At 41.4% G+C, this 27,332-nt stretch overlaps 1 protein-coding gene across 5 annotated transcripts in view; it reads right to left on the bottom strand.

The window, feature by feature from the left end:
• Nfat5 (nuclear factor of activated T cells 5) overlaps positions 1 to 16,875 on the bottom strand; it is an 86,556-nt gene extending 69,681 nt beyond the window's left edge. For 3 of the 5 annotated variants that reach the window (XM_036188727.1, XM_036188728.1, XM_036188731.1), the window contains exons 1-2: positions 16,409 to 16,875; positions 14,620 to 14,673 (exon numbers count right to left, since the gene is read on the bottom strand). In XM_036188727.1, the coding sequence (XP_036044620.1) occupies positions 14,620 to 14,673; positions 16,409 to 16,481 (127 nt within the window). In that variant the 5' untranslated portion in view covers positions 16,482 to 16,875. The remainder of the gene's footprint in view (positions 1 to 14,619; positions 14,674 to 16,408) is intronic. The other 2 variants (XM_036188729.1, XM_036188730.1) reach the window with 1 other exon arrangement.
• Positions 16,876 to 27,332: the final 10,457 nt, after the last annotated feature.

Here is a 27,332-nt window from a genome sequence, read left to right as displayed (position 1 = left end):
CAAACAAACAAACAAACAAAGAGTGATAAATAAATAATCAAACACATCATGATACAATGCAGTTGTTAGAAACACAGATTTGGACATCAAATGTCTACACTGTAACATACTGTTTGGTGAATCAGGCTATAAACAGTGTAAGATCATTATTAAAAAAAAAAACAACAACCTAGGGTTGGAAAGATGACTCAGAGGTTAAGAGTACTTGAACCACATACAGCTCCTCCAAGGGACCAACTCTGGTTCTAATGTAACTCCAGCACCAGGGGATCTGACATCTTCTGGCCTCCAATGACACCTGCACAAAGGTCAAGGTCAACCTGGTCTACACAGTGAGTTACTACAAGCCAGCTAGGACAACAAAAAATACAAAACAAGAAGCCAGTGGTGGCACATGCCTTTAATCCTAGGTAGAAGCAGGTAGACTTCAGTGGATTCAAGACCAGCCTGGTCTATAGAGTTCCAGGACAGCCAGGCTATAAAGAAACCCTGTCTCAGAAAACCAAAACAAACAAACAAACAAACAAACAAACAAACAATGAATCCTACTTATGTATCTCCACACATACGCACAAAACCCCAACCCACACACAAATAATGATTAAATATAAACTAAATCTTCTTTAAAAAAATTCTATTTAGTGGGGCTGGAGAGATGGCTCAGTTGTTAAGAGCACTGGTTCTCTTCCAGAGGACCCAGGTTCATTTCAAGGGATCCAACACACTCACACAGATATACATGCAGGCAAAATGCTAATGCACATGAAATAAAAATAAGTTTTTTGTTTGTTTGTTTTTAAGAAATCCTATTTAGCTAGACATAGCATAGCTTATGTGCCATCCCAGCACTTGGAAGGCAGAGGCAGGAGAATCACTAGAGTTCAAGGTCAACCTGGTCTACACAGTAAATTACAAGCCAGCTAGGACAACAAAAAATACAAAACAAGAAGCCAGCGGTGGTACATGCCTTTAATCCTAGGTAGAAGCAGGTGGACTTCTGTGAATTCAAGACCAGCCTGGTCTATAGGGTTCCAGGACAGACAGGCTATAAAGAAACCCTGTCTCAGGAAACCAAAACAAACAAACAAAACAAAAAAATCCTACTTATGTAAGTTATACACAGAAAACATGTGAGAAAAGATTTTTACTTTCTTTTCTTAGTATTTTCTTACTGTTTAAAGATTGTTTTGTTTTGTATTGAGACAGGGTCTCATTATGCAGCACTGGTTGGCCTAGAATTTGCTTTGTAGACCAAGAGGGCCTCAAGTTCAGAGATCTGCCTGCCTCTGCCTCCCAAGTGCTAGGATTAAAGGTATATGCCAGTATACTCAGCATATATAAAGGTTTATAATCTTACTTTTTGAATAAAAAATACAGCTAAGTTATGTTTCATTTATGACTTAGAGGATGTTCAAATGTACAAAGAAAAAAACAGCTTATAGAATTCAATTATTTAAGAATAAAAACCAGTATATTGATGATCAGAAATAAGAAAGGTATAAAATGAGCTATCTTAGATAAAAGAGTTAACAGTAGTTATTTCTATGTGATAGGATTACATATTTTCTCTTTTACATTTTATGCTTTATGATTTTAACAACGGCTTTTCTGCAATAAAATAAAATGCAAAACTCAAGAAACTGAAGCAGGGGGGCAGTTTCAAAACAAGACTGGAGATATAGCTCGTGGCAGAATGCCTGCTTAGCATGCATAAGGCCCTAGATTTAGTCCCTAGTACCAAGAAACAAAAACAAGTTCAATTCCTAGCAACCTTCCAGCCCCACCACTACCACCAAAAAAAGAAAAACACTTTTTAGGACTGGGAATATAGCTAAATGATAGATAGAGCACTTGCCTAATACCTCTAAGGTCCTAGGTTCAATTCCAAACGCACACACACAGCATTTATAAGTTTAATTTGTTATAACCTGAAAAATAAGCTTCAAGTTTTTGAAAGAATTTTCTGTAAAAAAAAAATATAAACCGGGGTCTAGAGAGGTGGCTCAGTAGTTAAGAGCACTGGCTGCTCTTCCAGAGGACCTGGGTTCAATTCCCAGCACCCTCATGGCAGTTTACAACTGTCTGTAACTTCAGTTTTAGGGGACCTGACACCCTCACACCAACATACATGTAGGCAAAATATCAATGCATATAAAATAAAAACAAATAAATTATGAAAAGGGTGGTGATAACACATGCCTTTAATCCCAATACTCGTAGGCAGAGGCAGGAAGATCTTTGTGAGTCCCAGGCCAGCCTGCTCTATAGGGGAAGTTCCAGGACAGCCAGAGCTACACAGAGAAACCCTTTCTTGAAAACAAAGAATAACATATCCTAAAACAAACAAAAAGACTCTATTTCCTCTGAATAGATTCAACTTTTCTTCAAAATTCTCAGAGCAAAATATATTTTCATAAAATATTCATAGACGGCCGGGCGTTGGTGGCGCACACCTTTAATCCCAGCACTGGGGAGGCAGAGGCAGGTGGATCTCTGTGAATTCGAGGCCAGCCTGGTCTACAAAGTGAGTTCCAGGAAAGGCACAAGGCTACAGAGAAGCCCTGTCTCAAAAAACAAAAACAAAAAATTTTATATATATATATATATATATATATATATATATATATATATTCATAAGGTATCAGCACATTGTAAAACAAATCTCACATATATCAGACATAGTAACACATGCTGTAATCTTAGTACTCGGAGGCTAAAGTAGACGATGAGTTAAGAAGCCAGCCTGAGCTAAAAAGTGAGGCTCTGTCTCTGAAAGAAAATTCATATAAATCCTCATATAAAATTATCGCATATAAACAAAATTACTTTAATGTTCATATAAAACAAGCATTAAACCACCCAACAGTGCCCTTTAACCAAGCCCTTCAATGAATATAATTATATCAATTTAACATAACAATTATCCAAGGTCTTCATTAACCCCATCATGTCTAATTAATGATACAAATATAAGTACAAGAACATCTTTTTGAGACTCAGTAGAGCTTAAAGTTTCCATAGCTACAGAAGTATATCTCACTTGACTAATGTAGATTTTTTTCTTTCTGGCTCACTGCCACAATTCTGTGACATTTACTGGATAACTGCAATCCTCCTGCTATTATTCAATATAAACATTTGCTTTCTACAAATCAACAAAATGAATCAACCATGCAATAGTGAAAAATATTATTTCATCCCATCTAAATGAAGCTAATATACCTACTCATTAATTTTTCATGAAGTCATCTATCTGGCTTCTCAAATTTCAGTTTTGATTATTATGGATATAGCATAGCAGCCAAAGCTCATGCCTGCAATGCTAGGAATTAGAAGGCAGAGGCAAGAGAGTCAAAGTTTAAAGTCATCCTCAGTTACATAGTGAATTTGAGATCAGCCTGAAGCTACCTGAAACCCTGTCTGTCTCAAAGAGAAAGAGAGAGAGAATCAGTATGTGTCACTTAAACTTTAAAAATTATGAACATTTTTGTGGTAAAATATTTATCAAATGTATATCATCTTAGCCATTTTTAAGTACATAATTCAATGGCAGTAAGTAATTTGTAATAATATACAAGCATAACTTTTAGGCATACTTTATCTCTTTTTGTTTGACTTACTTCACTTAGTATATTTTTTGTTTGTTTTGGTTTTCTGAGACAGGGTCTCATGTAGCCACACCTGGCCCCAACTCACTATGTAGACAAGGCTGACCTTGAACTTCTGATCCTCCAGCTTCCACCTTTTTTTTTTTTTTTTTTTTAAGATTTATTTATTTATTATGCAAACAATGTTCTGCCTGCATGTATGCTTGCGGGCCAGAAGAGGGCACCAGATCTCATTTATAGATTGTTGTGAGCCACCATGTGGTTGCTGGGAATTGAACTCAGAACCTTAGGAAGAGCAGCCAGTGCTCTTAACCGCTGAGCCATCTCTCCAGCCCCCAGCTTCCACCTTTTAAGTGCTGGGTTTATAGGCTTATTCCAAGACTGGCTTACTTTCTATGTTTTGAAATTATTACACAATGTGGGAAGTATCAAAATTTTACTTTAGTTTTAGGGTGAATAATACTCCACTGTTCTCACACATAACATACTTTGTTTAGCCGTCACATGTATTCATGGAGATTAGTTATTTCCATCTTTATTTTTTAATTTTGAACCAGTCTCAATATGTAGTCCTGGTTGGCTTCAAATTCACAATTTTCTGGTTTTTTTTTTAAAGCTAAGGATCAAACCCAGGGCCTTGCAAGCAAGCCCTCTACCACTGAGCTAAATCTCCAACCCCAAATTTACAATTCTCTAGCCTGCTGAAATTATAGATGTTGCTACCTCCCCAGGCTTGTGTGAGTGAATGAAGAAGGGGCTTGTTTATGCTTGGCAGGCAATGAGCTACATTCCCATCCTTTCCATCTTTTGACTATTGTAAAGAATGTTACAAGCATACAAGTATCTGTTCTAAATCGCTGCTTTCATATCTAACTATGAGTAGAATAGATGGATTGTGTGAGAATTACTATGCTTAACCTGTTGAGGAACTGCCTGTTGTATATAGGCACTCTGCATTTCCACTCTCAATGTATTTAACATTCCACAATCAATACTTTATTATTTAGATCTAATCTTTTACAATTAAAAAAAAAAAACCCAAGTACATAAACCCTATTGTTTTCATCATACTATTTCAACTTTTCCTATATCTGTTATTCTTGTATGTGTACTAACATAATTCATATACTGTACAAAAGTCAACTAAAGTGAATAATGGCTTTTAATTTAATATAATCCAAGTTTTCATAGCCATTATTTTAAATTACAAAACACTTTTACCACCCCTAAAAGACTCCCATATCTTTTCTGAACTATTTATGCCCCTATTCCTCATTCCCAACCCTTAGGAAACACTAATCTACATGTCTCTAGACTTACCTAACTTTTGTACAGTATTAGGAATGGGACTGTATAATATGTAGCCTTTTGTGATTAACATGTTTTCAAGTCCACATTATAGTAAGTTCTTTATTTCTTTTTATGGTCAAATAATATTCCATTGTGTGGATATTCCGAATTTTGCTTAACCACTTATCCATCAATTTATAGACATCTGGGTTTTTCTACACATTTTAGGCTATTTATGAGTAATGCTGCTATAAACATTTGTGTGTGGACATATGTATTTATTTCCCTTGGGTACATATCTAACACCACAATTTCTAGATATAGGGTAATTCCATGTGTTTTACTTTTTAAAGACTTACTCTTATTTCATGTGTATGAGTGTTTTACCTTCATGTATATCTCCATCACATGTTTGCTTGAAGCCCTTGGAGGCCAGAGGAGGGTGTCAGATGCCCTGAACTGGCATTGCACAGGGCAGTAAACTGCCATGTGGGTGCTGGGAAAGGAACCCATGTCTTCTGGCAGCCGGTGCTCTCCAACACTGAGCATCTCTCTAGCACCCACGTTTGAAATTTCACGATTTTACATTCCCACAGTAGTCTATTGATCTCCACATGATTATAAGCAGTATCTTTTTGTTGTTGTTGCTGTTGTCCTTTTGTTTCTTTGAGACAGGGTATTACTATGTTACCCACGCTGGTTTCAAACTCCTGGGCTCAAGGGATCTTCCTACCTCAGCCTCCTGTGGGACTGGGACTACAAGTATGTACCACAATGTCTGGCTCATCTTTTTGATCTCAGCCATCCTAGCAAGGAAGAGAAGTATCTCTGGTGATTTTTAATTGTATTTCCCAATGTTAATGATAAACATCTTACATGTATTTATTACGTGATTTATATAATCTGTTGTATGTTTTTATGCTAAAAGTTATGCTTAGTAATATTTATGAAATTTTTTTTAAATGAGTATGTCCTTAAATATAGTTTACTAGCATTAAAGTCAGCATGTCCTTAAATAAAAGTACATTTACTAGAACAAGAATAATTTTGCTGCCTTAATATATAGAAATAGTTGTCCTAATCAATAAAACAAAGTAGTCAGACTTTACTCACTCTGCACTGATAAATGTTTATCTCATTTGCCTGACATTTTTTAAGGATTAATTCCTATGGTGCAGCTCAGTGGTAGAGTATACACCAAAAATGCAAGTATGAGGACTCTGGTTCAATACGGAACAACACAAAAAACATCAAGTAAAGGCGGTCTTGGTGTCGCACACCTTTAATCTGGGCACTTGGGAGTCAGAGACAGGCAGATCTCAGTGAGTTCAAGGCCAGCCTGGTCTACAGAGCGAGATCCAGGACATCCAGAGCTACACAGAGAAACTCGCTCTTGAAAAACCAAAAAACCAAAAACAAAAACAAAAATCAAGTAAGTTCCTTCAGGTTACTCTTACTTCTAGACATGTATGTTGTGGTACATACCAACCCACATGCATACACAATTAATTAATGTAAAAAAGAAACAACATACTCTAAGACTTCTCATCACTACCCCATGTACATGACTGTGAAGAATAGCATCTTATCAGCTTAAGCCTACATTTGGTTTATAGCCTCTGTCATAGGACATATGTAATCCTATCTTATTAATTTATAGAGATGACTATAATGAAATCTTTAAACAAACATACTTGGGTAATAAAGTCTCTATGGTCATTCATGGTAGTGCATGCCTTTAATTCCAGCACTTGGGAGGCAGAGGCAGTTAGATCTTAGTGAGAGCAAGGCTAGCCTCGCCTAATAAGAACCAGAACATCAAAAGCTATGTAGAGAGACTCTGTCTCAAAATAAATAAAGCCTCTATCAACAAACTTGTTTTCTCATAAAAAAAAAAAAAAATCAATTTAATCTAACATCCTAACACGCCTAGCTTTTACAAGGCCCTGAGTTTGATCCCCAGCACCACATAAAAGTAGCTTTGGAGGCCTAGGCCTGCAATCCCAGTACTTGGGAGATGAGACAGGAGAATCAGAATTAGTTCAAGGTCACCCTCAACTACATAACAAGTTCAAGGCAAACCTTCTGGACTGTAAGATGCCTGTTTCAAACAAAACTCCTTCATACTGTTTTAAATTTATGAAAAGAAGTAATTTAGTAACTCCACATTAAGTCCCTGAGTGTTTTTAGTGAAGAAGAGCACTGTGATTTCCCTCAAGTAGGTTCTCCGGGCCACACTGAAATATCCTAATTCCTAACAGAACTTTCAGGAAGTTCAGGAAACAAAACCAACCCCAGCAAGATAAAGATTAATTCCTGAGGCTCCTATTCTGTCGCCCATCTCTTCTCAATTTCATTTTGTCTCTGAAACATAACAGCGGAAATAAGCAGCAGCAGAAACAGATTCTATGATGTCATAAAAGTACTGCCAAAGAAATCAAGTGCCCTGGGTCAGCAACTAACAGCTTGATGATGTGAGTCCCATCTCTGGAACCCATGGTGGAAAGAGAATCAACTCCAGAAAGTTGTCCCCCAATCTCACAAGTATGGTGAGCAATACACCTCACTTCATACACATAGACAATAATAAACAAAATTAAACTGAGAGAGAAAACTCTGGCTTCTGTTTATTTCTTTTCCTACTTTCCACTTCTAAGCATTATTATCAGCCAAGACAGAGTTTAATCTATGCTATGCTACAACTACCTCTTATAGTTTTGTGTGTCAACTTGACACAAGCTAGAGTTATCAGAGGAAGGAGCCTCAGTTGAGGAAATGCCTCCACAAGATCCAGCTGTAAGGCATTTTCTCATTAAGTGGCCAATGGAGGAGGGCTCAGCCCATGGTGGGTGGTGCCATACCTGGGCTGGTGGTCCTGGGTTCTATAAGAAAGCAGACAGGAGGCTGGAGAGATAGCTCAGCAGTTAAGAGCACTGGCTGCTCTTCCAGAGGACTTGAACTTCCAGAATTCAATTCCCAGCACCCACATAGCAGCTCATAGTTGTAACTCCAGTTCCAAGGTAGCGTACATGCACATGCAGGCAAAACACCAATGCACATAAATAAAACTTTTAAAAAAAGAAAAAAGAAAGCAGACTTGAGGAAGTCATAGGAAGTGAGCCAGTGAGCAGTTCCCCTCCATGGCCTCTGCATCACCTACTGCCTCCAGCATCCTGCCTTCTTTGAGTTCCTGTCCTGACTTCCTTCAGTGATGAACAGCAATGCTAATAACCTTTTCCTCTCCAATTTGCTTTTTGGCCATAGTGTTTCATTGCAGCATTAGAAAACCCTAACTAAGACACTCACCTAGGACAACAAATGAGTTGCTAATTGTGAACATTAAAATATTCCCCCAAAATGGACATGAGCTCCTATCCCTAACGAAGAAGCTATCTTCAACTGACAACCACACAAAAAACAAAAATCATCAATGGAGTCTCACTGAGTATGAAAAAAAAATATTTTCAATAAATAAAATAAGCCAGGAGGTAGTGACACACACCTTTAATCCCTGTACTTGGAAGGCAAAGGCAAGCATGTATCTGGGTTTGAGGCTACCCTAGTCTACAGAATCAGTTTCAGGACAGCCAGGGCTACATACAGAGAAACCCTGCCCCGCCCTTCTCCCCCAAAAAACAAAAACAAAATAAATATATATTGCTGCAAGAGGATATTATGTTTCTACTGATTTCTATTATACAACAAGTTGAACTTCTTCCATTGCCTTATGGATGCTTTCTAAAGAATCCTATATTGTTGTAATCCCCACACTGGACAATTATAGCACTTGGGAGATAGAAACAAGAGGACAGAGTTCAAAGCCATCCACTGAGAGACCAGCATTGGCTACCAAAAAAACAGAAACAAAAAACCTTTCTCTAAAAACAAATAGGTAACAACAAAATACATGACAGCAAATCATTGGGATTATGAATTAACAAGAAGCTGGCATGAACTAGTCAAGACTTCTGACATGTTTTAACATCATTATTTTCATAATGATGATATTTACAGTCTTTAGGTATGACCCAGATCAATAGAAACTAAATAAAAATTCAAAACAAAAAAAATAATCCAATAGTTATTTTGTCTGTTTGTTTGTTTGTTTTCTGGTTGTTTTTTTTTTTTTTTCCTTTTTTTTTTTTTTCAAGATAGGTTTTCTCTGTATAGCTCTGGCTGTCCTGGAACTCCATCTCTAAACCAAACTAAATGCTGGTATTAAAGGCATGAGCAACCACCACACTTTGACCTTTTTCTTAGTCTGTTTACTTTCATTTCTTAGGTGTCTGTTTATACTGAGCATTGGACCTAGAATCTTGAAAACACTGTACTAATGCTGTAATTCCCAGATCATCTGTCAGACTTATTTTGAGAAAATGTCTCATGAAGTTGCTCAGACTGGCCTTGTCATTGGCCTCAGCCTCCTAAGTCCACACTACCAGGTCTGGCTATTAGTTTTGTTTGGCAAACAAGATATACCAAAACAAATGTTTTTCAGCAGAGAATGTCTAAGAAATAGTGACATTTTCCCCCAGATGAGCTTAAGTAATAGAATTTGTACATAACTAGAAATCATGTTATTTTTAAATACATATATATATATTTTTTTAATTATCTGGAGTTTATTACCTAAGGTGATCAACATTGTAAGTATTAACATTCTTAAATATCTTTGGAAGGCATTTTTTGGTTTTGACTGATAATTGCATCTATCTGTACATACTTGAATGTAAACTCAGGATTGTACTAATGTAGTGCTACTTCCTGCTTCTTTTCACTTAACATAAAATACATATATATTATATACATCACACACACACACACACACACACACACACACACACACACACGCTAGTGCTCACCAATTAAGAGCACTTCTGGCTCTTGCAGCACAGCAGACAGGGATTTGATTCCCAGCACCCACAGTTCCAGGAGATCTCACACGCCCTATGGTCTCCTGGGCACTGCATGTACATGGTGGACATGCATGTAAGCAAGATATTGACACTCATAAAATAAATCCTTTAAAAAACAAAAATACAATTTTTTAAAGATATATATATATATAAATTTTAAATTTATGTGTATATATGCCATGTATGTGAGGGAGCCCTTTGAGGCCAGAAGAGAGCACTGAATCTCCTGCAGTTGACATCATTTTAATATTTGTGCATTATTGTATTAATTAGTTAAGACCTTGTACCTACTGTCAGGCAATCATCACATTAATTAAAATCATGGTAGCAAGAAGGCTCAGCAATGTCTTAATAAGTAAGCTAAAATCAAACTCTGCTGAATGGCAAGGGTATTCTTTTAATCTATTTATTAAGTTTAAGAATCCCCAATTTCAGGTTTTATAACTTGTTTTCTTAAAAACTTAAATTGGCTGCACATGGTGAGGAACACCTGTAATCCAAGCACTGAGAGGCTGAGGCAGAAGGACTGAAATTTTGAAAGGAAGAAGGAAAAGGAGCAGCAGCTGCAACAGCATGACTCTATAGCTTATTATGTGACTCTAGGCAAGTCACTAAAAGTCCATATGCCTCCATTTCCTCATCTCTAAAGTGGGATAATTGCTACTTAACATCTCAAAGGGTTACACAAATTCTGAGTCCACTGGTCCACTAGGATGCAGGAGCTAGCAACAGCCCTAATCCCAGCACTCCAAAGGATGGGACAGGAAGACTAAAGTTCAAGGATAACCTAAGCTATGAAACCCTGCCTCAAAAAAAAAAAAAAAAAAAAAAAAAAAAAAGAAAGAAAGAAAGAAAGAAGGCTGGGAGAAGATGGCTCAATAGTTAATTAAGAGCACTGGCTGTGGGTGCTGGAGAGATGGCTCAGAGAGAGGATAAGAGCACTGACTGTTCTTCCTGAGGTCCTGAGTTCAATTCCCAGCACCCACATGGTGGCTCCCAACCACCTGTAATGAGATCTGGTGCCCTCTTCTAGTCTGCAGGCAAACATGCTGTATATACAATAAATAAATCTTAAAAAAAAAAAAAAAAAAAAAGCACTGGCTGTTCTTCCAGAGAACCCGGGTTCAACTCCCAGCAACAATATGGTGGCTAACAACCATCTGTAACTCCAGTTCCAGGGGATACAACTCCCTCTTCTGGCTGCCTTGTGCACTACATGCATGTGATGAACAAGACATTCACATAGGCAAAACACCCATCCACATAAAATAAAGACACCTAAAAAAAAGCCAGCCTTTATTTAATCCCAGCACTCAGGAGGCAGAGTCAGGCGGATCTCTTTGAGTTCGAGGCCAGCCTGGTCTACAGAGGACACCAAAACTACATACACAGAAACCCTGTCTCAAAAAAAAGAAAGGAAAAGGAAAAGAAAAAAGAAACACACACACACACACACACACACACACACACACACACACAAATTCAGTGGCTAGGGAAATGACTCTCTGGGAAAAGTGCCTTCTTTTTTTGTTTTGTTTTGTTTTGTTTTGTTTTGTGTTTTGTTTTGTTTTGTTTTGTTTTTCAAGACAGGGTTTCTCTGTGTAGCTTTGTGCCTTTCCGGGAACTCACTTTGTAGACCAGGCTGGCCTTGAACTCACAGAGATCCGCCTGCCTCTGCCTCCCAAGTGCTGGGAGTAAAGGCGTGTGCCACCGCTGCCTGGCTGGGAAAAGTGCCTGTAATCCCAGCACCAGAGAGACACAAACAGAAGGATCTTTGGGGGCTTGCTGGTCAGTCAGTCTAGCCAAATTAGTTAATTCCAGGCTCAATGAGAACTTCCAACAGAAAGGCAGGGATAGACTGAAGAACCTCTGGGCTCTACACAGAGGTACATACATGCACACACAAAAAATAATTCAGTAAATCATGGGGCCAGTAAGGTAGCTCAGCGGGTAAAGTAAAGGCACTTGCCAACAAGCCTGTCAACTTGAGTATGATCCCCAGAACCACATGGTGGAAAGCAAGAACTGATTCCTGAAAACTCTTTCTGACCTCCACATGTGTACTATAGCACATGTAGTAAGTCAATGTTTTTAAAGAATTCAGTGGCAAGCTCTTGACATATAGCCCTCTGCTATGTTCAACAATTTTTCCCACTGTGTGTGCATAAGTGCTTGTGTGCGTGCGTGTGCGTGCATGCACATGTGTGTGTGTGTATATGTGTGTGTGTATGTGTGTGTGTGTGTGTGTAAAATTTCACATCCTATAGCCAGAACTCACTAGCTTTGTTTCCATCTCTGCATCCCTCCTACCTCACCCACCTCACCTACTGGGACTGCAATTTTGACACATATTTCAAAATACTGATACACCAGAAGCATTAGTCTCCTAATACACTTCATCTTGCAAAGATGGCAAAGGAGAATCAAGAGAACGAAGAAATGAACTAGAATATACTCTTCTAGCCGGGCGGTGGTGGCACACGTCTTTAATCCCAGCACTTGGGAGGCAGAGGCAGGCAGATCTCTATGAGTTCCAGGTCAGACTACAGAGTGAGTTCCATGACACTTAGGGCTGTTACACAGAGAAACTGTCTTGAAAAACCCAAAACAAACCAAAAACACTTCTACACAACTTAAATCCAACACCTGGGAGACAGAAGATGTGTAGGCCAGCTTTGGTCTACATATTGAGTTCCAGGACAGCCAGGGCTACATAGTAAAATTCTATCTCCAAAGGAACAAAAAGCACAACAAAACAAAACATCCCTTCTAAAAATGTCTCTCTTCTTCAGAGTGTAGTTTAAAAACATCTTCACACTAATACACACACACTTCTGCGCTTCTTAGGTACAAATATAAGAGAACCTTTATATGCTCTAAATTATATTGTTAAAACAATATCGCTGGTGCTAAAGTCAAAACAAACTAACTTTTAGGGGACTGGAAAAAGGGCTCAGAAAAGCACTGGCTGCTCTTCCTGAGGACCCAAGTTTGATTCCTAGCACATACATGACAGTTCACAACCATCTGTAACTCCAGTCTCTGGAAATCCAACACTCTTTTCTGGTCTCTATGAGCAGAAGGCACACACATGCTACATAGACATACAGGCAGGCAAAATACCCATACACATAAAAATAAACAACAACAAAAAACAAACAACAAAAAAGGAAATTCTTAACATTTATAAAATACATCCTTAAATAATTAACACATTTGCCCTGTCTTTCTCCTACCTGATAATCTAATTATGATACACCCTGCTAGGGCTATATAGTTCAGAACATCTGTCTCTCATTCTTGAAGTCCCAGATTAAATGCCCAGGACTGCTCTGCACTGCGGCAACGCCCTTTCATTTCAGCACTCAAAGCAGAGACAGGCAGAACTAAGTTTCAGGCCAGTCTGGTCTAAATAGGGAGATGTTCCAGAACAACATAGTGAGACTTGTCCCCAAAACCAAAAGTAAATAAAAATCCCCAGTACTGTCCAATAATAAAATAATTAATACAGCCAAAAACTATAACTAGGCACTTTAATACACACTAGTTAACTAAGGAGATACCTACGTTTTACAGAAGGAATAATAAAGTTTAGAATAGTGAAATCACTTGCCCCAGGTCACAGAGCTGAAGAAGTTGCTAAACTGGTATTTAAACCTAAGCTCAATTACAACACCCACTTTCCCCATTGTATCTACAGGACTACCTACCTCTAAGGGAGGAAAAAGCTATATTCAAGACATAACAGAAATATCCAAGGCCCCTTTCAAAGAGATCATAAATACTTGTTACTGAATACATATATTTATTTCACAGTGGCACATGGCTTTGGGGAAGTACTGATGACAACACAGAAAGAATTGTTTCTGCTGCTGTTGACCCCCTCCCAGCCTCTTACTTTCAGTTTGTTTCCATTTCTGAATAATGGAGAAATAATTAATATCCTTGCTATCTAAAACAAGACTCTAAAATTCAAAGATGGTAAGTATAAAGTCTTTAAAAAAAAAAGAGAGAGAGAGAGAGAGAGAGAGAAAGGTTTTTAAAGTAATTGTCATCTGTTTAAGGTACATATCCTATTAACTTTTTCCAGAACATTCTATGGGCTTTTCTTTCCAAGCATGGTTTAATTATCTTGATTACTTAGCTGTTTTCATCCTTAGATATGATGATATAGAAATCACATCTATAACTGGTAAATAAATTATATAACATTTTGTGCCAGGCGGTGGTGGCGAACGCCTTTAATCCCAGCACTCAGGAGGCAGAGCCAGGAGGATCTCTATGAGTTTGTAGCCAGCCGGGTCTACAGAGATCCGGGACAGGCTCCAAAACTACACAGAGAAATCCTGTCTCGAAAAACAAAAACAAACAACAGAAAAATTATATACCATTTTGAAATGGTACAATATCCAAAAGTTTTCAGTTTGGAATTTTCAAACTAAGTATGTGTTTGGTGTCACTGCCTTATTTATTAATTCATCATCTTTATATTTGAACCTTTTCAAATTCAGTTTGTGTTAAAAGAAAAATTAACTGACATTATAAAGTGGAACACCCAACACATAATTTTAAATGGAGGGGTTTCCCCAAGGCCTCTCAAAGCAGATACAATAGCCTACAAGCACTTCAAGTCCAACAACAAAATCCACTGAAGCATTTAGCTGCTCTAAAAGAAGGATCAGGCCCCTTAGCAAAAAACTACATTGTGTGAGTCTGCAAAGTTTCCCACTTTTCCATTTCAACTCCATCTCAGAGAAAGCCTTTGCATACTGACACAATATGCTCTAAAACGGCACTCTGCTGACCTTCCAATAGTCCAGCTCTATGAAAATTCTGTGATGGGTGTAACTTCAGAGAATCTGAAAAACACAAAAAGCATTAAGTACTTTTTATGCTGAATGAGAAAAATGCCAAGGATAGCATACATCTCTTATATAACCATTATGTATTTTTAAGAGCTAAAGCCCATATTAGTTTAGTTTAGTTCCTGCAAAAGGAAGGTTGGGTTGCTTCTACACTGGTCTCTAAGCTAAACTTAGATTTTGATAAAGCATTTGTTTCATGGAAAAATTATCTGATGATTACTGCCCGAACGGTGTAGCTGTCTTGACTATATTTAGCATCCAATTGTACCTCAGCCCTATTCTAAGGAACACCTCCTGATCTTTTCTTTTCCTTCTGACACTTCAAACTACAATATTTCTAAGCTATTTCAGGTAATATCTGAGAACCATCCTACAGGATAGTGTCTGCCAACTAAAGTCATCAGAGCAACAGACAATGGCCTAACAGTTACTAAGTAGGGCTCTGTGTACAAACTCAATAGTCTATAAAGTCAGCAGCACTTTCCAGGGTAAACCACATCCCTCTGATTTAATTAAACAATATGAATGCACTAATGTTAAGTTTCAGTCCCGTCCTGTCCCCTACCCGCAAGAGGTAAAATTATCCAGTCGATTTATAAAACTAAAAACAGAAGAAATGCTGGATTTCTCGGGAAAAGGGTTCACCGTGGTATGTTTTAAAATATAAATGAATCGTTAAGAACTTTTGCCCCCTCCCACTGGTATTAAGAGGTGATGAGTGCAAATGTGAGTATTTTGGGTTTGATACCCGTTGCAAAGGGAACCTGTTCTGACACATTCTTGTGGTGTCCAGTGTAGGAATTTAACCCCAGCAGAGACCACCTCAAGTGTTAATGTTTTAGATGCTGGGAATCCCCTAAAGGCCTTGGCCAAAAAATAGTTTTAAATGAGAAGCTCTGCTCATTGCTCCTCTCTGCAAGAAGCCCTTGAAGAGCAAAGAAGAGAAATTTCTCAAAGGGCAAGACTGTGCCCGAGCCTGGTACTCCAGGGAGCGGAATACAAGTAATCCAGGGAGGGCATCCCTATCTTTGTAAAAGAAGTAATGAGAATGCCACGGAGATGAAAAGAGAGAAAAAAAGAAAATTCGGGCCTTTTCCAGGCAAGAAGATGACGAGGAAAGGAAGAACGCCTGGTCGAGAGGGGGGCCGTCCCGACATGGGGAGGGAGTGGACTAGGCCGGAGCGGGGGGGGGGGGGGGGATCGGACGACCGCGCACAAACAAGCCGAAAGAGGGAGGAAAAAAATGGTGACCCTGGGCTCGGAAGCCGCTGGGGGCCACGCAGCCCGGCGTGGGGCAACTTTGCCGGGGAGGAGAGTCCGGCAGACAGGAGCCCCGGCGTCCCGACCCCCTGGCGGCCCCAGCACCGGGACCGGTGGGGTGATTCCTGAGCCGGGGGAGGACTGGGCCGGCAGCCCGCCCAGGGTGGCGGAGCCGGGAGCGGCCGACCGTCAGGTTGCGAACCTCGGGGGGCCGCAGAGGACTCGGGGGTGGCTGGGTGGGGGGAGCGCACAGCCCGAGTCCCTGGCCGCCCCGCGCTGCGCCGGGGAGGGGCCGCCGCTCTGCAGCTCCCAGATCAGCCCTGGCCCTCCGGGGCGCCCCGCGGCCGGCCAGCCCGGGACTCTCGAGAGCGGCCAGCCCAGGCTGAGCCGGGTTCCGACGGGGACCCCCCGGGACTCCTCCGCGCGCCCGCGCTCCCCGCCCCCACGCCCCACCCCCGCTCTGACTCACCTCGCGAGTACAGGGACTTGGGCGATTCCAGGTCTAGGTCCGCGCTGAGCAATGAGATGAAGTCCGAGGGCATCGCAGCTCGACCCAGCCCGGCCCGAGGGCAGCGGGAGGGGGGGAGCGGCGGTGGCGGCGGCACCTCCTCTCCGGGACCGCGGGCACCGAACCGGGGGCGGCGAGGCGAGGGCGGCAGCCGCTGCCTCCTCCTCCTGCTCCTCCTCCTCCTCCTCCTCCTCCTCCTCGAGGGCAGTCACTTCCCACCCGGCCGAGCAACGAGAAGGGCGGCGCGGTGGAGAACAGCTCTGCGGAGTAGAGAACTGACTCCCGGTGAGTCCGGAGAGAAGAAGGTTCGGGCGGCGGAGGGGGAGAGGGAGAGCCGAAGGGTCCGTCCCGGGCTTCTCCTCGGCGCACACTGACGGCCGCCGCCACCGCCGCCGCCGCTGACAGCAATCTGAGCCCCGCCCCCTCGGGAGGCACTGCGCACGCGCGGAGGGGGGGGACGCCAGCAGCCCGGAAGAGCCTCGAGGCCGCCGGAGGGCGGACAGGCGCGCCACGGAACAGCATCAACAAGGGCCTCGCTTCCTGCCGTCGTCGCTCCCGCCGCTGCTGCTGATCCCGGGCTGGGAAAGGGCCCCGCCAGCAGGGAGGGAGGGAGGGAGGAGGAGGAGGAGGGAGGCGGCCTGGCTTCTGGGGCCCCGGGAAGGGAAGAGATTTTTGCCACGACCTGGTTGCGGCGAGCCTGAGGCGGCCGGCCCTGCACCCGTGGTGTACGCAGGAGGACACCGACCCTGGGGAACCTAGATGTCTGCAAACGGGGGAAAGACCTCCAGAGACTTGCTGCTGCGACCCAGGCCGGCAGGCGTGAGCTCGTACAGGGGAATGGAGTTCCGGGGCTTGGACAGCAACCCAGCCCTTCGGGGTTTTTCATAGCAGTTTCTGCAGTGAGCTGGCCAAAGGACTCTCAGACTCATTTTTAATTAAGAAAGGGCAGACCATACTCTCACCACCACCACCACCCCAGGTTATCGAGGGTTTTTTTTGGAGGGTTTTTCGTTTGCTTATGGATGTTTTTGTTCTTGTTCATGTTGATTTTTTTTTTTTTGGAGGGGGGGGCTCCCTGGCCTGGAGCTCACTATGTAGACCAGGCTGGCCTCAGACTCACAGAGCTGTGCTTGCCTCTGCCACGCATACGCCACCATGCCCGTCTATTCGTTATTTTCATTAAAAATAATTCCCCCAGGTTACCCACACCATGTTTATGGCGACTGCGTTTATTTATTTAGATACATGGTATTGCTACGTAGGTCTAGGTGGCCTGGAGCTCACTACGTAGATTTAAACTGGCCTCAACTTTAGGGCAAGCCTCCTGATTCGGCCTTCCGAATGCTTGTATCACCGGAGAGTACCGTGACATCGGGCTTTGATCTTTTTCATTTTATTTATAATGATGTCTCTGATAGTGAACGCTCAAATTTATTCAAGAGTAGAAAATAAAAGACAATTTGAAAATTGGATCCTGTGAGTCCACCTGGCTGTTAGAGACAGAGAGAGAAAAATCGAGAAGCAAACCTCAAAGCCTACTCTTCCAAACAGTTTTTTCACTTTTCATTGTTCATTCAAGTCAGGATGGAGGATAAACATGTAAATGAGGGGTTTTGGCTAGTCTGTTCATGGGGGCTAAAAGTTTCCGTTGCAAAAAAACAAATCCTCACCTACACCACAGACTGTTTCCTGACTCTAATAGACATCTGGGAAATTTTTAATCAAGCTATTAAAATATCAAATGGAGCATAGGGTGCACATGTTGAGAAATAATTTTTAATTTTGTGTGGAGTATTGATGCCTGCAGCCACATGGGCAAGGTTTTTAAGACGGTTCAATTTGTGTTTGTGTGTCTACAAAGCTAGTCACAAATCCTAAAACCCTGCTATTTCATATGTGTAAATCCTTAACAAAGCTTTGCCCGCCATGAATTCAGCCACTTCATCAGGCCTTGGAATGCTGCTGGTATTGGGGAAGACTCTCCAAGCAAAGGAGGACCCAGTGCAGGGATCTCTGGAGTGGGCCCTCTACAGAGCGTCACCTACAGACCTAGAATTTAGATTTGTGTCATCAGAAACTGCCTATCCTTTCATCTCAGCATCTGATAGAGGTTGCCCAATTTGCTTCAGTGAATTCTTAGAGTGATAATTAATCAACCCTGTGAGCATTTTCCTCTGTCAGAGGGAAGAAAGATTTTCAGAGCTACCCCAAGATACAGCAGAGCAAAACAGGAAACTACCCTCAAACTTGTATGGCCACTGCCCTCTGTTGTAACAAGCCCCAAGGGAAGTCCCTTCATAACTTCTGAGAGCCCCACTCACTTGATAAGAAAAGATTCAGACCTCCTATTGCCCAACAGGCTGAGGCCAATTGAAATCCTATAGCTCGGAGTAAAGCATGGGTTGGTGACCTAGCCCTTCCATTAGTCACTACATAATACATGAAGAGGAAATTGCAATGCACCAGGCCACCGAGCTGCAGTAGTGAGAAAGTGAGGTGAATCACTGAGCGTATTCCCTTCGCCAAACCCATGAGACTGAAACACACTTAGGGTATAGGAAATCCCCTTTCTGACCCTAATTAACAAGTCAAGAAGTGCCAAGGCCTCTTCCCTTTCTTCAGCTCTTCTCTGCCCTTTATTGGCTTTTTTTTCCATTGTGCTCCCTAGTTTATCAAATTTCCTCTGATTAGAGAAAAGCAAAATGAAGAGGGATCCCCAAAGTGTGATTTAGCTTTGATAGTTAATTCTCCAGACTAGGATTCCACAGGTCCAGGATCCACCAACCCAGCAGGCCCTGCACTTAATACTCTGTGTGTGTATTTTTTTGAGACAACATCTCTCTGTAGCTTAGGTTGGCCTGCTATTCAGTACGCAGATCAGGAGGTTGTCCTCAAACATCCAATGATCCCCGTCTCAGTCTCCTAGTGCTGAGATTATAAGCATGTGCCACCCTGAACAGCAAGCATATATAACTAAATGAATGCAGATACATTTAATTTTTTGAAACAGGGTTTCTCTGTGTGTAGTTCTGCTGTCCTGGAACTCGCTCTGTAGACCAGGCTGGCCTTGAACTCCCAGAAAATCTGTCTGCTTCTGCCTCCCGAGTGCTGGGATTGAAGGTATGTGCCACCACCGCCTGGCTCAACTGAATTTTTAAAATGTATTTATTATTATTGTATGTGTATGTGCATGTATGTGGGCAAGTGCGCCATGGTGCATGTTTTGAGTCAGAGGACAATGTCGTGAAGTGTGTTCTCTCCTTCCACCTTTATGGAGTTCTGAGGACCAAACTCAGGTCTCCAGATTTGTGTGGCAAGTACTTTTACTCATTGAGTATCTTACCAGCCTGAAAAGCTATTTAGAAGGAGAATTTTTGTGTCCATGCTTTATAGCAACGTAGAAACCTAGATTTATGCCAAGTGTGGCTCACATCTATAATGCAAACACTTACTAGGCTGGAGCAAGAGGATCAGTACAAACCTGGGGTTCCATTTGGACTACAGTTTGAGACCTTCTCTCAAACAACAACAAAAGCAAAAAACAAACAAACAAACAAAACCTAGAATTTCATTTTATTCTTTTCAACTTCAGTAACTTAATTCAAATGAGCCAAGAGCAGTGACTCATACCTGAGTCTTAACACTGAGGAATGCTGAGCAAAAATACTGACAATTTCTGGATGGGCATGGTGGCACACACCATTAATTCCACTTGGGAGGGAGAGGTAGGAGGATCTCTGTGAGTTCAAGACTAGCCTGGTCTACAAAGTAAGTTCCAGGACAGCCAAGACTCTGTTACACAGAGAAACCCTGTTTCAGAAAAAAAAAAAAAAAAAAAGAATATTGACCAGTTTTCAAAGCTGACTTGGGCTATGTAGTGAGTTCAAGGCCAGCTTGAACTACGTAGAGAGACTGTCTCAAAAACTCAAAAACAAAACAAAACAAAAGACCACTGTAGCTCAGGAGAGTGTTTTCCTAGAATGGGCGAAGCCCTAGTTTCAGTGGTCTGTTCTGTATACACTGTGATGACATGCACTTGTGCACTTATAATCTGAGGAGAGGCAAGAAGAATAGAAGTTGAAGATCTCCTTGGTTATACCCAATATGACCCTAGCCTGGGTTACAGGATACCCTGCTTCAAAAAAAGTAAGTAAATAGTGAACTGTATGCGGGGATACACACCTGTAACCCCAACACTCACGAGGTGGAAAAAAGGGAATCAAAAGTACAGGGGATCCTGTATCAAAAAGAAGAAAACAACAAAACAGGTAGATGTGGAAGTGTGTGCTGTCATCCCAGTGCTTGGGAGATAATCAGAAGTTCAAGACCAGCTGCATGAAACCTTGTTTCAAAACAACAAAATCAAAAGCAGCTGGGTGTGATGGTATATGCCTTTGATCCCTATACTTGAGAGGCAAGGCAGACAGATCTCTGTGAGTTCCAGGCCGGCCAAGGCTACATATTGAGACCTCATCTCAAAAACAACAAAACAATTTGATCATTGTGTCCTTCGTAAATTATATTTCTCATGGTATTTCCCTGTGTATTCACTAATGTCTCGGTTGCATTCCCTTTTATCTGGAATTCATGTAATGGTATATTTTAGACACAATCCACAACCTGTACTTCTTCATAAAATAGTGAAGACAAACAAGAACAACAAAAATTAAATCATTTAAACATCTAAAACTTGGAAATTGATGCTTCTTGTCAAAAATTACAATGGGTTCATGGAACAAAATGTACAGATATGGTAGTATGTGTAATTCTTTTATATTACTTCCCAACCATATATCATATTCCCTAGTCATTTGATAATTTCACACCCAGATTCAACTACAAGATTGCACAGATTACATAAGAGAGTGGCAGTTTTTAGATCAGCAGTGCATTCTTTAACCCCTCCAGACCTGCTTAGGCACTTTTGTGAACTGTGTAGCTGGATCTACTGTAAATGAACGAGGTTCAAATATCAACCACTGAAAAGAAATTAAATAAACTCATACAGAACAAAGGAATGTGTTGTCACAAGATCTACAGAATCACTGCCCTTGTAATACAATTAAGGCTGTTAAAATGATTTTAGTCACACATATATTGTAAGGAACCTGCTAAACAAATGCAAAACCTGAAAGGCAATTTTCCAGAGCAATTTAGGTAACAAACCAAAGAAATTTTGGACTACCGATTACTTTTGCCCCACCTTGGGAGCACTCCTTTATAATAGTAAAAGAGAATTTATAGTGGTGAGAAATAAATGACCTCATTGTGCTGAAATTCTAATTAAATTATATTTGGTTATATTTATATATCAGTATCCACACTGAAAGCATGTTCTAGCAAATATTCCTGAAGGTAAAATTAGACTGTATACTATTTGCATCAGATCTAGACTATTCCCTTTTCTTCCAAAGTGCCTACATCTTATGATAACCAGACACTTAATTCAATAAAATACTTCTGTATGTTGTTATGAGATTATCCCAGTCACTTTAGATATGAAGTCTTACAATCAACAGTCAAGTCTTTCAAGGTTTTGCAGGGATGCCCAGCCTTTTGACATTGGGACACAAGGTTGTCATCTATGACATTGAGGTTCAGAGGTAGGAAATAGATGGCTGAGTGAATAAAATGCTTGCTGTGACAAGCATGTGGACTTGAGTTCAGATCCTCAACACTCTCACTGAAGACTGGACACTATGATGAGTAACCCAAGTGCTGAGTGGCAGAGACAGAAAGACCTGCAGAACACACTGCCCAACCAGTCTAGCAAGATAGCAAGAAAGGAGAGACCCTGGCTCAAAACAACAAGGTGGAGGGCAGCAGAAATCTCCAAATGTTAATCTCTGGCCCACGCGCGCACACACACACACACACACACACACACACACACACACACACACACACCCTGGTGAGCAAGTGTATCCAAAAGCAAATGTAAACACACCTTGTCATATTGTTATGTCCACCAAGAGACAAAAGACCACCTCAGAGACTGAATCCAGTATGTAAAAGCAAACAGCCTTTATTTTCAAGCTCACAGCTTAGACTCTCTGTCCAAAGTAGCAGAGAACCCAGAGCCCAGGCAGGGAGGGTTTTTATTATAACAAAGGTTGGGGTAAAGGGATTTCCAGGGTTCAAGACCCTGATTGACTGCCTTTTGTCTAAGGGTATAGGGAATGTTTGGAATGTCAGGTATTTCCTCTTAGATACAGGCCCACTGGGTGGGGTCAGCTTATGGCTTTTCCTGGGTCCAGGTGTTGCTTGCCAAAAGCTGTGTCTGGGCCTCAATGCCTGTCATGGCACCTGTGTGGTCAATCTGTTTTGGGTCCCCCCACACACACATAATATACCATACACACATAAACATAAACATAATAATAATAATAAACTTGCTAGATGTGGTGGCACAAGTCTTTATTCCCAGCATTCAAGAGGCAGATGGTCTCTGTGAGTTTAAGGCTAGCCTGTTCTACATAGGGAGTCCTAACCAAGCCACGGCTATATACAGTGAGAACCTGTGTATATAACAAATAAACAAAAAAATAGTAATAATTTTTAAAAGTTCACACTTGAGGCTGGGCGGTGGTGGCGCATGCCTTTAACCCCAGCACTCGGGAGGCAGAGGCAGGCAGATCTTTGTGATTTCCAGGCCAGCCTGGGCTACCAAGTGAGTTCCAGGAAAAGATGCAAAGCTACACAGAGAAACCCGAAAAACCAAAAAAAAAAAAAAAAAAAAAAGTTCACACTTGAAACCCTATGAGGTTTAGTTACCAAAAAAAAAAAAAAAGCAAAAAATATTTGATAGTGTTTTAACTAATTTTGTGATTGTGTTAATTGTCTTCACAACTGTCTTTGCTCATGATGCCTTGTGTCAGACTTGCCTGCTAGGAAGAGAAATTCTGATTCTGAAGAGCCATTCAATCAGCTTGAATCTGAAAAACAAGTGAGCAGTAAGAAAAAAGTTAAATGCTCAAGAAATACGAAAGATGGATTCGGAGGGAGAAATTTTAATGAGAAAATAGAAACTCATGGGCTCATTAAACTAAGAAAGGAAATAATGTCTTTAAATTCTCCCAACTCTAGGCCAGTCAAACATATGCAGATTGCAAGCAAGTTCTTATCCCTACTGGCTTTGAAAAAGGCTTTTTCCACCTTTAGTTATTCATCAAATCTAGCTAGTACCCTCCTTTCAGCAGGGACATTAGTTTGATCAAGCTTATGAACTGGTAGAGGTTTTACAAGTAGAGGTTTTACAATTCCCCATGACTCCAGCTCTTCATACCATGAGTTTTACCCAGAGGTCCACTGGTTTACTTCAAGGCATTTGTCAGGTCTCTAAACTGGTATGTAAAATTTTGCAAGCCTGGGACAAACAGCTAACTGAGGTGCCTATTTAACAAACCAAAGCAGACCTAGCACCAGGTTCTCCCAGCATCCCTCAGTCCCTACCTGGTACAGGGTATGGCTGGCATACCCTGCCCCCTACCCTAAAAGCTCCAGCCCAGGGGCTGGCTGCTCTTACCCCAGCGGTTCTTCTCTATATAATCCAGCCATTTTGGCTACACCGGTCCTTTTTACCCTTTACCCACCCACCCCACCCCCGGGGCCTCTTGATCTCCTGGTCTCCTGTCTCTCCCTTCCCCGCTCTCCCCAATAACCGGGTTCAGGTTTCTGTTCATTCTGGACTCTCCCAGATGTCTGCCTCTGGCTATGCTCTCCCCTTAATCTACAATAAACAACCTTCTCCACCATACCTAAGAGCAGTCATATCTCCTTTTCTTTCTTTCTTTCTTTATTTTTTTAATTTTCATTCAGTACCTACATGTATCCTACCCTTGGGAAACAAACAAAGGTTAAAAGTTTAGCCTTAATAAGTTTTCTGCAAGAAAGATATATAATCCAGAAAATATGAAAAAGAAAATTCCTCTACATGAAGCAGATCCATTCTCTCTGTTCCACAAATGGATGTCCCACTAGGGGTGGGAGATAACAAAGATCTAAGATAGGAGCTCAGCCTTGTCATTTACCCCCGTAAACAAACCCGTGCACTGTGATAAGTACTAGGCAAGAAATCCTCAGTGGCATCTACAATAAACTGTCTGTTTGCTTTTCTGTCCACTCGATCGAGGGATAAAGAAAGGAATGCCGTCTCCACACACCACATTCTTTCTTCTCCCACTCTCTCTTCAATGCAACAGCAGCTTCCTAAGGTTGAAAGAAGCTAGCTAGATCTTTGCAGGGCAAAGTCCCAGCACTCTCTCGTTGATAATGTCATGCACCAGAGCTATGATGTCTTGATGCAAATATTCCAAGAAATACCTGAGCTTCAGTGGACTTTGTCAGTGGATGGTCAAAAGAACAACAAGTGTCTTTTTTTTTTTTTTTTTTTTTTTTTTTCCAGCTTTACCGCTGGCTAGATGCTCAGGTTAAGGATGCAATGATAAAATTGTTAAATTGGTCATCCACAACTAAGCCCCAACTTAAGGGCTAAGTTGAAGTTATTGGATAAACGAGACTGACTTTAGAAATAACATATTTTGAGAGGCATTTGTTTCAGCTGAATAAAAATTTAGAAAACTGGGACTGCCCCAAACATGGGAAGAGAGTCACAAGAGTTCTTTAATAGTCTTAAAATTTCATTATAAAACATGAAACTTGGAATATTTATTTATTCATTCACTTTCTCCACCTATAAAAATTCCTTTTGAACTCAAAGTCCAGCTAGGGTAAAATGGCCTATGTAAATTCATCTTGAAGACTTAAACATTTTTTTTTTTAAATACACACTTTTTTTTTTTTTGAGCTGGGATCGAACCCAGGGCCTTGTGCTTGCTAGGCGAGCACTCTACCACTGAGCTAAATCCCCAACATCACACTTCAACATTTTAAAACATTTTTATTTTTTGTTTGCTTTGGTTTGTTTCAGACAGGATGTCTCTATATAACCCTGGCTGTCCTGGAACTCACTATAGAGATCAGGCTCTCCTCGACCTCAACAGAGCTCCACCTGCCTCTGCTTCCCAAGTACTAAGATTAAGGACATGTGCCACCACACTCAGCCATTTTGTGTGTGTGTGTGTGTGTGTGTGTGTGTATGTGTGTGTGTGTTCGCCCCCACATGCTTGTACATGCCCACATGCTCTGGCACAAGAGAACAACTTTGTAGAGTCAATTCTTTCCTTTGACCTTCATGTGGGTTCTGCAGATTGAACTCAAGCAGTCAGGCTTGTGAGGCAAGCACCTTTACCTGCTGAGCCAGCACACACACACACACACACACACACACACACACACACACCTTTTTTTTTGGAGACAAAGTCTTATTATTAGCCCAGGCTGGCCTCAAACTTGACAAACTCCTCTTTCTCACCTCAGCCTCCAAAATGCTGGAATTACAGGTGTGAGCTGCCAGGTCTGGCTTCCAAGAATGTTAATTGTTCTGTCTGATGGGCTTCGGTAACACTGTGCTCAAATTACTAGCATTGCAGCGTGCATACATACACCCTTCAGATAGGGAGAATAGATAAAACAAGACTCTGGAGGGTAGAGGGCCTTAGTGGAAGAGTTAAGAGTTCCACTTAGTGGAAGTGCCCTGCATATCCATATCCGAAGCCCTGGGATCAACTCAGCACCAAAAAAAAAAAAAAAAAAAAAAAAATCACCCAAAAAATAAATGACAGACAATCCTTTCCTTAAATAGCTTATAACTGATGGTGAGCACATGGTTTCAGAACCCAGACAGAATGAAATAAGTCCTCTAGTAGCCATCTGTTGACATTTTGGGGCTGGGGGATATAGCTCAGTTGGTAGAGTGCTGGCCCATTTTCCACAAGAACCCTAGACTCTATACACAGCACCCCAGAAGTCAGTAAAGTGGTCAGGCCTGAAAGCCGATCAGAAGTTTAGGGTCCTCCTTGGTGAGTTGGTTGAATTTGAGACCGGCCTGCCAGCCTGTGATGTATGAAAACCCTGTCAGGGAAAAAAAAGAAGAAGGAAAAAGAAAGAATGTCTATTGGGTAAGAGATTACCAGCCTGGAAGAAGCCAAGTGAGAGAAATGCTGAGGAGAAGGCCTTGAACACAATGCCAAGGACTTTGTTCCTTATCCTAGAAGCACTGGGAAGCCTGAAGGTTTTTCAAGAGGACAATGGCTGACCACAGTTACTTTAATTTTTTTATTTTTTAAGACAGGGTTTCTCTATGTAGCCATGGCTGTCCTGGAACTCACTCTGTAGACCAGGCTGGCCTCGAACTCACAGAGATCCACTTGGCTCTGCATCCCGAGTGCTGGGGTCAAAGGTGTGCGCCACCACCGCCCGGCCACAGTTACATTTTAAAAAAGTAACAGTGGCAACAGTGTGAGGAAAGACCCAGTAGTTTCAGGCTTGAAATGAGCCAATGGGGTCCTAGAGGAGAGAGGGAAAAAATGAGAAGAGGAAATTCTGTATACAAGACATTATAGACGGAGCACTGGAAGAAAAATCAGTAGTACTTGGCAACATGCTGAGCATGAGGGAGAGAGGAAAGTCTGATAAACTAAAGATTCTCTTCGATGGAATCCAGTAGCTTAATCCACCCTCCTCACCCCCCAAAAAAGCAGAGGAGCAAACAACAGTGAAGGTGAATCATTCAAGAGACTTTCTACTGTTATCTGGGATGATAAAGACTCAACAGAAAATGAGTGATCTTGGACCTTCTCCTCCCTAGGAGGAAATCCAAGTAAACATCACTCAGGAAAAGAATAGGTTGACAGAAAGAATACATGCCAACATGCATACCCAGTGTTCACCCCAGGCCTGCTCAGGTATTAATGTTTAAGCCACTCCACGCCCATTTTTCTTAATAACTGAATGGAGAAGAAGTTCGGGAATTCCAAAGACCAAT

The sequence above is a fragment of the Onychomys torridus genome, chromosome 5 (genome assembly GCF_903995425.1).
Source record: "Onychomys torridus chromosome 5, mOncTor1.1, whole genome shotgun sequence".
NCBI lineage: Eukaryota > Metazoa > Chordata > Mammalia > Rodentia > Cricetidae > Onychomys > Onychomys torridus.
The sequence above is the reverse complement of the archived record's forward strand: the minus strand, read 5'-3'. Positions and strand labels throughout refer to the sequence as shown.